Raw genomic sequence first — 12,726 nt, 5'->3', positions numbered from 1 at the left:
TGGATGAGATACTGTCTTCAAACATTGTTTAGCTGTTTCATCCTATGGATACTGATTTGAAAAGACTGGCTAGCATGGCGACTTAATTGCTTTCAGCATGATTAACGTTTCTTAATTTTTGAGTTGTCACCGTTAACTGGTGATATGGTAGTAACTTGTTTTTCAATTGGACAACGTATTATTTATTTGAAAAGTAGTAAGAATGCAGGCATCATGTGGATTTAATTTCTTTGTGTATTTGTTAGACTATAGCAGGGTGAAGCTGTATGAGGTGCTGGTGTTGAGGGAGAGACGTGATGCCCTTGGAAAAATTCAGAAGGAAAAACATAGACTGCTGCTCTTCTATTAAGAGAATGCTCCAAGTGATGTCAGATGGGACAGGTTCACCAAATTAATCTTCTGCAGGGAAGGTGGAGGGAGACAGGTCTCCAAATAAGAATGGCAGTTGTCAGTCCACGTTTGTCGTGTGGAGAAGTATAAACGTGCAAGCATGTAGGCTTCAAAAGTAGCGTGACTGAGACTGTCTAGAGTTGAGCTGCACAATATTTCTTGAAAGTTTTATAGTCTAAATCAAGAACTTTTCTTGCAGTGTTTGTTGTGAAGCTAATTCCTGAAGACTCTGTTGTGTCTTAGGACAACTGAATAGATTAACAGCAGTTTAAATCCCTTAAAAGAGTAGTTGTATTTTTAAATAGAAATAGATTCTGCATCCTTTTGTCTCTAGCTTTTAAAATTTTTCTATTAATGTAGTGTTGGGGGGGTGGGAGGTGGGAATGTTTGCTACCAGAAATCTCCTCGTTATATGTTCTTGATAGAACTTACATAGGCTATATTTCTGTACTGTTTCTCTGTAAAAATGGTTTTTGAGACCCTGAATTATCCCTTTCTGATCATCCTTCAGTTCGCCAGTCTTCTCTTTAAAATAAGAACGTTAGGACCAAACATTAAAACGTGTTCTCCTAAGTGGTATAAGTAATATTATCTCTGCTTGAAACTGTTGTTCTCCCCTATCCTGTGGTTATGTATGTTCTCCCAATGACATTCTCATTGTCGGGTCACACTCAGCTGGTGAACATAGGAGGTTTTGGGGGGTAGTGGTTAGGTTTTTTGGTTTTCTGTGTCATTACATCTAACAGAACTAGAAAGAGTGATCTTGTGGTTAAGGTGCTAAATTACATGTGGGGTGAATGAGATTCATGTTCTTGCTCTCTTAGTCTTTTCCCTTTATTATCTCAGCTAAGATCTTTGTGTCATCTATGCGTGCAGGAAGTGAAGATGATATGTCTCTTCCTACCCAAGGACAGCACTGAAGAAAGCTGTGCATAAAACACAGCTTCTCTGTTGGGGAAGTTCTTCTATGTACCAGGTTCTGTAATCTGTTTTTACAATTTACCAGGACTTTTCTGTCTTGTGTCAATTTTTTATCTTGTATGTGAACTTGCTGTGTACTTTTAAATATTTACATTTCAGAAAAATGGTTTTAATTTTCACTCATAACTGTGTAATGTCATTAAATTAATTTATGTGCTGAAAACAGATGAAATATGTGATCTTAAAATAGCAGCAAATTTTGAGATGTCTCAGAATGTCTTGGCAATTGCATAAATACTTTTTGCAGAATTGTTACTCTCTTTCCTGACTGAAATACTTATCCATAAGTAGCATCTTTGGGAGAGGCTTAGAATACATAGAAGTTAAGCATCTTGGATGTCTGATATGAATTTTTAAGTAGTGATACAGACAGATATCTATTGATTTTTGAGCATAGCCATAGCTTTCTAAGCTAAGCACAGAGAAAGCACCTTGTTTTGCACATTTGTTATTTCTCATTGTCCTCTGTTTCACACAGAAATTGTGTCAAATTTTTAGTGATAAACAGCCAATATAACAGTGAAAGAACTAATTATTGTTGATTTTCATTTCCAGAAAACAGTAAGCTGTTGAGTTTAATGGCTAAATTGTAAGTAATCTCTCCCTTCCTTTCGAAAATGAAGTTATGGAGCTAATGGCTTTGTGGACTCCAGTTGTCTATTTCTGCACTTAGCTTTGTACAGTGAATACAGCTATACTACCAGTTTCCTCAGCTAAATGATTGTTAATGCTGACATAGTCTCTTGTGGATGATGTGGTAGTTACTCTAATGACCTCTGGAAGCGGTCAGTAAGGTTGTGGGTATTGGTGGTTTGTCCACTGGAATCCAAGTGGACTCCAAGGAAATAGTTCTTTCTGCTACTTTTTTTTTCTTGGGATTTTGAGGGTAGCCCAGTGCAGTCTGCATTTAGGCTGGTGACATGAAGATGAAAGGCTTCCCTAGAAGTTATGCTGAACCTCCAGCAGTGGCTTTTGGTGTGGAGGCTTAATGGTTCATTTTAGAGGAACTGTCTGCTGTTGGTGATGATAGAGGTGGTTTGAATATCAGACTGTGTAACTATAGTTGTTAGATGTGCTACCACTTTGTCTCAGGTACACTTTCTTTAAATAGGCAGGATACTGACAGTTTTCAGTGTTTCTCAACCCTTTTTAATTAGTAATTTCCATATGGTGGGATACCTTGAGAAATTTCTTCTACAGATGTGCTTTGAATGAACATTTAATTTTTTGATATACCTAAGATGTCATATTTTCTCTTTAAATTGTTCACTTTGCTTATACAATTTTCCTCATTATATTAGTCTAAAATGGAGGTATCGGATTATAGTACTCTAAAATGAGAGTTAGTGCAGTCTGTAGTCCCACACAAGAAGTACTGTGTTAAATGAGAAGAGCACAAGTATTTGCTGTGAGGAATGTCTATATAGTTTTAGCTACAAGAATTCTGAAACTTGCTATGCATACCTATTATAAAAGGTGGAACTTCTATGGGCTTGTAAGTGTTAAATAAAAATTTTTCTACTGCTGGCTATATACACGTTCCCAGGAACCAGTAATGGCATGTAGATTGGAAACAAGAGAGAGAATAGCATGGACCTGTCGCTGTTTGCACTTTTGATATGGAATGTTTGTTTAAAAATACAGTTCATTTGTGTGAACCAAGATATTTCCTTTTAATCTTATGCATTTTTAGTGTGCTCATTGCCTTGGTGTCATGATGCTAATTTGCAAGCTGATGTGTGAAGAGGAATGTGCAACTCTAGACATTTCTAATACTATATATAATATGATATCTTAGAGTTCTGGTGTGTAGATAGATGTGTAGATAGTGTTCCATAAGCAACAAATTCAATTCCAGCTACTCAGAATGAGTTCTGATTGACAACATATGCTTTCCTGCGATTATAGCCTCTACTTTGAATTCTGCCTCTTAAATTGTTTTTAAATATTTTTTTCTTCATTTCTAAGGGAAAACCAGCTGTGATCTATTTTCTGTCTACAGTTTCAGTTTACATTTTCAGTTGGACTTGTCTGCTTCATTTAGTTCATGTGGTTTTTTGCAAAGCATGGACTTCACTTTGAGCCTGCAGATAGTCCTGTAAAGTATATTTGAATGTTTTCTCAAATTTGGAAATAAAGTTGATTTGGCAGACCTTTTTTCAAAATTTTGCTTTTCTTGGTTGTAAATCATAAAGAATGAGTTCTAGTTTGCTAGTAGAGTTCCTTTGTTGCCTTTGCAACTCAATTCACTAACCTATTTTAAAATTATTTTTCTGTAGCAAAATGACAGCTATCGAACCTTACCCTTGTCTGGGCATGTTGGGTTTGGTAATTTACCTGATCAGCTGGTTAAAAAATCCATCAAACAGGGCTTCTGCTTCAACATTCTTTGCATTGGTGAGTAGTATTGGGGTGGCTTAAGGCTTTAGTAGTATACCTGTCCTTAGTAAGTGACTGAAATTTAAGTCCAGTTGCAATGTTAAACTCTTTATTTAATGTTAAGCGTGAACTCTAATTCCACCCCCTTTCCCAGCTTTGCTTATGTGTATCTATACATTGGTTTTGTATTTGTCATTTTCATAATCAATATGAAGACCAAAAATGTTGAAAATTGATTACATGCATTTATTGACTGACTTCTCATATTCTTTTGAGTAAATTGGGTTATGCTCTATTTTTACTGTAACAAAGAGCTTCTGATCAAAAAATCCTACAATTCCAAGGTGCTGCTGCTGAAGTATTTCTATACTTATCAAATGTTTATGCTAGTATTTTACCCTTATAAAAACCCTGTGTTGAACCCTGTGGTTTCACAGCTTGTTACTTAGCTTTTTAAAATCTGTAGGAAGTTAGTTTGCACTTTTAAAGAAACCAAAGTGTCAAGAGACTGTTCTGCTCCTTAGCAGAACTCATTAGCAGGTCACTCTCTCTTATTTTTAGGATGAAATATTAGCTAAAAGATATTTAGTGCTCATTATGAAAAAGGAATGCAGGCAATCATTTTGCTTGGAGAAATCAGCTGACAAGTTTTTGCGTAAATTTGTTGAGTTGCTATGATAACACTTTCTGTGCTTAGCAGGTATTTATTTGATGGGCAGAATGTCTCTACCAACCCTTCTGTTTAACTTTAGGGGAAACTGGAATTGGGAAATCAACGTTGATAAACAGTTTGTTTAACACCGATTTTGATGACCCCGTGTCAGAGCATTTTCTGCCAAATGTACCACTTAGAGCCAAGACCTATGAACTCCAGGAAAGTAGTGTTCTTTTGAAGCTGACCGTTGTAAACACAGTGGGATTTGGTGACCAGATAAACAGAGAAGACAGGTAAGTGCCCTCTTCTTGCTATAGTATGCAGAAGTTTTGGTCTGCAATTGCACGTTGATTATTCTTTGGTCTTTGTAATAAATGTTTGTCTTACATATGTTCCAAATGTTTGGCTAACTGTTTTCTCTGTGTACCAAAGTAAATGGGTTTTTTCTTCTCGTCTAGGAAATGGTTTGAGAAATCAGATGAACTCTGCACCTTTCTTTATGTTTTAATCGTTTATAAATGTATGTAAATAAGATGTGCAATAGTGACTAGAGTTTCTTTTGGGGTGGAGGAAAGCAGGGAGAAGGTCAACAAGAGACTTTTTAAAGAACTGACCATGTTACAAGGTACTGTAGGTTATATAGATTTGATCTATAGAGTTTTTAACAATTTGATTGGAACATACTGAAGACCTTAAACTGGAAGGAACATCACATGGATTACTGAAGACCTTTGTTTTTTTGTGTTGGACAGCTTAATCAGAAGATGCAGAGGTACCACACTAGTGTCTTTCAGAACATTTTTGAGTCTCTGCTTTAAGAATTTAAGATTTTAAAATATTGAACTATCTCTCAGCAGATTTTGTTTCTTTCACCTTAATTTTAAAGAATTTTAGGAACCCTTTGTGCTATATGAGTGCCTAAATAGTGGTAGTTATAAATGAAGGTTAGAGAGTCACATTAACATTAGTATGAGAGCTATGGCTTATGATATGACTGGCAAATAGCTACTGCTAGTGACTTGAATGAATGAGATACAAGTAGATATTAGTATAGCTATTAGAGGTTTTGATGCGTCATATAGAAGGTGCCTTTTAGTCCTTCTTTTAATTTGATGTATAACAACTACTTCTGAATTTTAATAGCATTTGATCTGGTTTATACACTTTGTGTAGCAGCAGGAGTCTAAGGGCACGCTGCTTGTAGATCTAGCAACGCTTTATTTTAGAAAGAAGATTATAATCTGTTTTTAAGTAGGATAAAGTATACTTAAACTGTACTTATTGCAAGTCAGATTTACATTCTTCTCTCACATTCCTCTTTTTCAATTTTTGTCTGTTGTTTAAGAACTCTCTCATGTACAGTACTTCATCTTCATAAGATAAAAGAGGTCCTATTTCTTGGTACTGGTAATCACATGATCGTTCTGGTCTTGTATTGTATGTAAGGATTTCTTGCATCTTCCTTGCATCTACGAGTTCTGCAGTTGCACAGCTTGATTGCGAAAATTTATAAAACATCCCTTGGGAAGATCAGTTATAATCATAACTAACTTTATGTAGCTTTCTTCACTAATAGTAGCTGGGAAATGTTTTATCTGTGTTAGGTGCACAATTCTTTTTTGAGTAGCCCTTCAGAAATGAAGATTACTCTGTACATCTAATTTGCTACTGTACTGGGTGGATATTTGAGCAACCTTTTGACATGTAAAGCAAAAATCCACAAAACAATACAAGAGGAATTCCTTTCTTACTCTGGTTCTGTTTAGGAGTAGCTAATCCCTGGTTTACATTTTATTTCTTACAGCTATCAGCCCATAGTGGATTATATAGATGCACAGTTTGAAGCCTATCTCCAGGAAGAACTGAAAATTAAACGTTCTTTATTTAGCTGCCATGATACTCGCATCCATGTCTGCCTCTATTTCATTTCACCTACAGGCCATTCCCTAAAAGCTCTAGATTTGTTAACCATGAAAAGCCTAGACAGCAAGGTAAGACTTTGAAACAAGAGTTCTAAGAATTTGTCTTATTTTCTGAAGCATCTTGCCGCTTTTAGATCCTCTACCACCTTTCAGTTCTATAGCCATGTGTTTGGTTTTGGGATGGTTTTTGGTACTGGTATACCTTAAGTTCAGTTGCAGTTCATCACCTGTTTATTTACAAATCAAAAGGAGAGAGAGAGAGAGAGAGAGAGAGAGAGAGACCCACAAGAAAGTCAAAAAAAGAAGCACAACAAGGTTCAAAAAAAAGTAGAAGAAATAAGCACCACACCAACTTTACATTTAACAAACATATTATTGTGGTTGAATAGGGTACCCTCCTTGAGTGCTATAATATTTCTAATTAAGATTATTTCTAGGTCACTGTTGACTTTTGGGATTGCTTGAAAGTTGTCATACAAAAAGCTTTGCAGCACTGTGATGAAGATCTTTGCTACAGATAACTGAAGGGGCCAGTGCCATGAACAGAACAACCTGCCAGCATGTCTTATTCTAAGATAGGCTGCATTACTGTTTTAAACTCACATCTTGATTTATTTTTAAAGCTTTAAAATAGCAGTTTCTAGTGTGATTACTTGCAGTTTCTAAATTCTTAAGTTTCTTCCTGTGACAGGGTTGTGTGAACTGGATGAAGCTAAATGTTTAACCCATTTCAAGAATCCTTACATCGTTTGGGTTTAGTTTGTTGAAATTTTGAGAAATATGAAAACTTAAATGCATTTTCTGTTCCTCTATCACTTTCCTTTGTGCTTTACTATAGCCTCTCCTGCTGAATTTTCTTTCTGCATTTTATTGTTCATGTGATGTTTCTTCAAGGTAACAAGAATCAAATCAGCCGTCTATTCTGTGTTTATGGTTGATGAGCACATTTGGTATTTTTGTAATTTTATTTGTGAATGTATTTTGCATTTTGAACTTCTTGATAGCACAGAGCAAGTGAGGGGGAGGTATGCTGGGACAAAGGTAGGGGAGAGCAGGGTCACTTCTTTCTGCTATGGTGTTGGTTTATGCCAGATTAAAATGTTTGTGAAACTACTCTGTAATACGCACTGATTAATGAAGAGCCTTGGTACTACAAAATGGGACAGTTCCATGGAGCATATTGTTCTGCTCTGAGTTTTGAAGTTAGAGGTTGTGTTAAACCACAAACATACTTGATTTCTAGGTTGTGACCTCCCTACTGAACTCCCTTAAAAAGTGTTTCTTCCAAAAGAAAAGGAAATAGATCCATGAGTCCCAGCATCCTGAGAAAATATTTTTTCCATCAGGATAAACCAAAAGTAATTCTGCAGTGGGGAATTTTAGCTTCTAGCCAGCTACTCTAAATATTTTTGTTTCTACTTTGGCTCAGAGAGAACACAAATGTAACTTTGTTGTTTTATCCCTTCACAATGGATTCTACTTTCTGATCTTACTACAAAAATATACGTGTGTCCAAAAAAAAAAAAAGGTATATACTTTAACTGTAGTTTGGTTTCCATCTCATTGGGGTACGTGTTTGTGATGCTTTTAGTGCTGCATTCTTCTAGTGACAGTTCAGAACATGGAATTTCCCAGGATGTGGAAGTCCCAAGGCACATTTGCTGAGTAGAGGATTCTGTAAAGAGAAGGTGGTACAGCAACATGCCTACATCAAGTGTATAAATCTCTGTCAAAAGTTGTCTTCAGTTTCTTCCTAAGTCCACCTCAGTGTACCCTGTTACACTTTTGTCATGGTCTGCTTGGTGCCAAACGAGACCAGATTACACAGCTCAGAGGTAAAGAGGATTCTGTGAATAGGATAAGGTCATCCTATCCTCTCTTTATAATCTTGTGAGAAAAAAACCAGATGTATCTGAGGGCAATTAATTTTTTTCTATTGCTTATAAAATGGGTGACTAGCTAAGAATTTGGCATCTAGCTTTTAGACATTGGGAAGTCCTGTAGTTTTGCTTAGGACTGAATCACTACAGATCAACCAGGTTTCATTCACAGATGGAGGGAATCTTCTGTGTGCTTTCTTGATGGGAACTAGTGATTATTCAACTAATGCATCTGCATTTTTAAGTAATTTCTGCAGAATTATATACAGATTACTGTTAAGTCAGGAAATGACATGAGTGTACCTTCTGGGGTGTGAGTTTGGTTTTTTTTTTTCCTTCAGAAAGGATCTTTGGAATTTTTGGTCTTGATTCATAGAGATATACTTAAATCAGCCTGCATAATCTCAACCAGTAATAATTTCAAGTATATATATATTTCTTTCCTTCTCTATAGCGTAAAAGTGCGACAGATGTTTTCGCATTAATGTAAGTAGTCACATGAAAATCTCAATTTAGAATAATCGCATGTTTTCTAAATGTGTGGGGGGGGAGTGACACTTTGCATTTCAGGCAGAAGGATGATCAGAGGGCTGTATTTGGTGCTAGCAAACAGATAAGTAATGTGTATGGATAAAGTTTATCCTGGTGACTTTATGTGGTCATTCTGCATTGCTAATGAAAGAGGCCGTCTCAGCTGCTTCTTCCTGTTCTGCATGCTTAAGTGTTTTCAGCAGCCAGTTCCCTGCATGAGGGAACTGATTTAAATTGAAAGCTAAAGATCTTTGCTTGGTTAGGGAACTGATCAAGCTGAAAAGTAATCTGCTTGCACAGGTTTTAGTTCAACCTGGCAAGGAGCAGCTGCAGGCAAGGGGAAGGGCAGGACTATTGGGTTTATTACAAGTGTAGACTTTTTGTGTGAGGTTAAAGTGATTCTGTATTAATGGCTTATAGCTTTGTAGCAAAATTCAGTTTTCTAGTTGTTAAGCATTGTAGCTGGAGAAGAGGCTGGAAGAGAGTCAGGCAGTTTCCGAGGGAGCAGTAGGTGTAGGAGGGAGCAGTGGGACATGGGGCACATCTGTATGTGGTCCAAATCAATACAATTTAATTCTCTTGTTAGTACAATTGTGTGCTTTTAATTAATGTTATTCTTGGATGAAAGTACTGAGATACTAGTTTTCAAGTAGACCTTAGATACTGCACGCAGAAATTAATTTTGTTTAGCAGATTAAGCAAAGATAACTTTTTTTGTTGCTTATCTAAAGCCAGAGCGGTATTCCTTTTACATTTTAATACAATGGTTGTGATTTAACATCAATGTTGATAGCTGTAATCACAGTTTCTGCTTTTCCTTTTCTTTTGTTAGTGGTCTCCTCAGTAGTCTTTCTCTGCTATACATTATCTAAGAAATTCTCTCCTAATTAATGAGTGCTTGAAAAACTTTCATGTCAAAAAGACAGAGTAAATGTTAATTTAATTCCGAGGACTCTGTGTTCCATCCATTTTTAAAGTTCTATGATAGAAAAACTAAATTGACGTCCCTCAGCTAATTTGATTGAAGCTGTGAGTTACTCCTAGCTGTAATATATTGTTTATACAATCCTAAATTAACTCAGTTATAAAAAATAATCTAGCATTTTATTTGATTTCGGATATTTTACCCCGTACGTGCATAGGTTGCGTATGAGTCATGGGTGTGGCAACTGCATGCCATGTGCTTGCTCCATTCCCCCTCCCCTGCAGTGAGATGGGGGGAAAGAATTGAAAAAAAACCAAACCCAAAAGGTGGAACCTCAGGAGCTGAGTTAACAACACATTTAATTATACAACACAAGAAAAAGAGAAGATAACAACAATAATAATATCAATACGAATACACAATGGAACGGCTCACCACGCGAAGCCTGACGGTTACATGCTCGAATATCCCCTTGGCCATTTGGGATTAGCTATTCTGGCTATGCCCACCTCCTATCTTCTCTGAAAATTATCCCTTTCCCAGCTGAACCCAGGACAATATGCTACACAATTAAGGACTATCATCAGGTGATCTTAGAAGTCACACTTTGGACATTTTGCTTAAGATGGAAGACTTATTTCAAAAACATCCATTTTGAATCCGTTCTTGAAATTCCATGCTTAGGCATTTCCTTCAGACAGATTATTCAAAAGAATAAAAAGAATGTGTGTGTGGGTTTTTCTTTTTTTTTCCTCTTTCCTTTTTGCATCTGTGATCAAAGAGCTCTGTAAAACTCATCTTCTGAAATCTGGAAGTATTACGTGTATTGTTCTTCCAAAATACGTGGACATTGGCATTAATTCTTTTTATCTAGTCTTGAAAAATTAATATTTTGGGAGTGGTGATAGTATTTTTAAGAAAAATTTGGCATCTACTACCTTTAAAGTTACTATCATAACTATTTTAGGAAATAGGGCAGTTTACCTTAGTAGAACTGAATTTCAAGTTCTGAATAATTAGTGTAAAGACTGGTAAGCAAGATTCTTCAGTCTTTATCCTCTCTCTGCTCACAGCAGCTACTTGAGAAACTTTGCTGCAGTGGTGAGGTAAACAAGATGTTGTAGCTGAAAGGAACCCAAGGAAGCGGCTCAGGGGTAGGCAGGGTTTGGTAGCCAGCTTTCCCTTTTCTTTGTGTATTTTAACTGTCAACTTTAATTTAACACATGAACCATGTCCCCTGGTACTATAAGCTAAATCAATCTATTTTTTAGCAGAGATATAAATACTTAATGTAATTTAGTTAATAAGTAGGTGTTGCTGTTCTTTTGAGTACTTCACTGTATGAGACCTCCTTCCTTCTTTTCTCAGCATCAATGAATTTAAAGGGAGTATATTAAAGAATCTATTGCTATTTTGTTAAATGATGCCAGTGAATGCATTTTTTGTGGTTTATGAGGCTTTGATATTAATTGATAGAAAAGTTTGGACTGTGGGGGAAGTTTTAAAGAGCTTATCACCAAACAATGTAATTTATGAAAGATGTCACCTCAAAATTGAAGTCTTACACATTTCATATTATTTATATCTTTAATAGGTGAACATTATACCAATTATAGGCAAAGCAGACTGCATTTCTAAAACTGAACTACAGAAGTTCAAGATCAAAATAATGAGTGAATTATTCAGTAATGGTGTCCAGATATACCAGTTTCCAACTGATGATGAAGCTGTTTCTAAAATTAATACCATCGTGAATGTAAGTAAATGACGAAACCATTGATATTTCAGTACCAAAGCATCACTCTCTAATGCTGATTCATGGCTGTTCTTTCATCATTATCTTGAGGCTTTTAGGTTTGTATGTAACAAGTTTATTTATTTTTCTCTCTCCTTAAAAAGCTTGTATGTTTTGGGGTTTTTTTTTTTTCCTACTTGCAAATCTTCCTGTCCCTCTGCTCTTGTTACGACTTGTTTTAGGAGGCTTTTTGTTTTCTGGCTCAGCAACAGAAAAGAGGTTCTCATTCACAAATACTTTTTCTAATTTCTGGGTAATTAATATATAATTACTAACATAGATGGACAGATTGGCTTTGCTCTTTTCCTCAGCAAATGCTACCTTACATCTGTTAGGGAAGATATTCAAGTGCCTCGTTTCTTCAGTTTTCTCTGGTCTTTATGATAGCAAATCTTCCATCTGCTTTGTCCTCTTATTTTCATTTGAAATTAAGACAAATTTTCTCTGGGCATTAAAAACTCAGATATGATTCTGTCTTTTTTTACTATTGTCCTTTCAAATCCTCCCAGGAGTATCTGCCAGCTTCAACTGTGCATATGTTTGTAGATTCACATGAACGCATGTTTGCACATACTGGGGTTTGAAAGTAGGGAGGAGGAGCTGGCATGCCAGCGCGTATGGCTCTGCAGTCCCAACCTCTGTCACTTGTGCCAGGGAGGGAGGGTGTGCAGGCTGTCGTTCAGTTACAGGTCCTTCTGCTGTGGGGAAAGGTGGTGGTCTGTTACTTAGCCCTTTCATGCTCTGCTAGTGATTTATTTTCCAGTTAATTATTATTTTTTTTTTTTTAATTTGGTCAGTTGTTGTGGGTCAGCACACAGTCAGTACCAAGCCTGTATTTGTACCCGTTTGGCCAAGCCCACAGCAGTAACCATACCTCAGGTTCAAACCTGTGATTGTCTCATGACTGTTCCCGGGGATACAAACTCTGTCAGAATGCGAATCAAATGGACGTGTTCTAGAGCAGCTTTCTGTTTGCTGCTGATAGTCTTCCTAATGTAGCTCAGGATGTAGTCATCCGCCTTTGCCACTGGGGCAAACCTCCTGAATCAGGTCCAGCCTGTTGTCTGCCGGGAACCCCATGTCTTTTTCTGCAAAGGGCCTTTCCAGACAGAAGGCCCCCAGCATGTGCTGGTGCATGGGGTTATTCCTCCTGACGGGCAAGACTTGGCATTTCTCCCGTTTGAACTTTGTGAGAGTCCTGTTGGACCGTTTCTCCAGCATGTTGAGGTTCCTCTGAATTGTCAGCACACCTATCTGAACTATCAACC

The 12,726-nt window shown here is 36.7% G+C and overlaps 1 protein-coding gene across 1 annotated transcript in view; it reads left to right on the top strand.

Moving 5' to 3' along the window:
* Window positions 1-490: 490 nt before the first annotated feature.
* LOC104470615 (septin-10-like) overlaps window positions 491-12,726 on the top strand; it is a 23,289-nt gene continuing 11,053 nt past the window's right edge. Inside the window, 6 exon segments of the mRNA XM_010085601.1 lie at window positions 491-510; window positions 1,796-1,805; window positions 3,651-3,768; window positions 4,503-4,698; window positions 6,210-6,396; window positions 11,258-11,419. Of these exon segments, the coding sequence (XP_010083903.1) occupies window positions 491-510; window positions 1,796-1,805; window positions 3,651-3,768; window positions 4,503-4,698; window positions 6,210-6,396; window positions 11,258-11,419 (693 nt within the window).

This window comes from Pterocles gutturalis, unplaced genomic scaffold (assembly GCF_000699245.1).
Source record: "Pterocles gutturalis isolate BGI_N339 unplaced genomic scaffold, ASM69924v1 scaffold14240, whole genome shotgun sequence".
Classification (NCBI taxonomy): domain Eukaryota; kingdom Metazoa; phylum Chordata; class Aves; order Pterocliformes; family Pteroclidae; genus Pterocles; species Pterocles gutturalis.
This window is presented reverse-complemented; position numbering and strand designations above follow the sequence as displayed.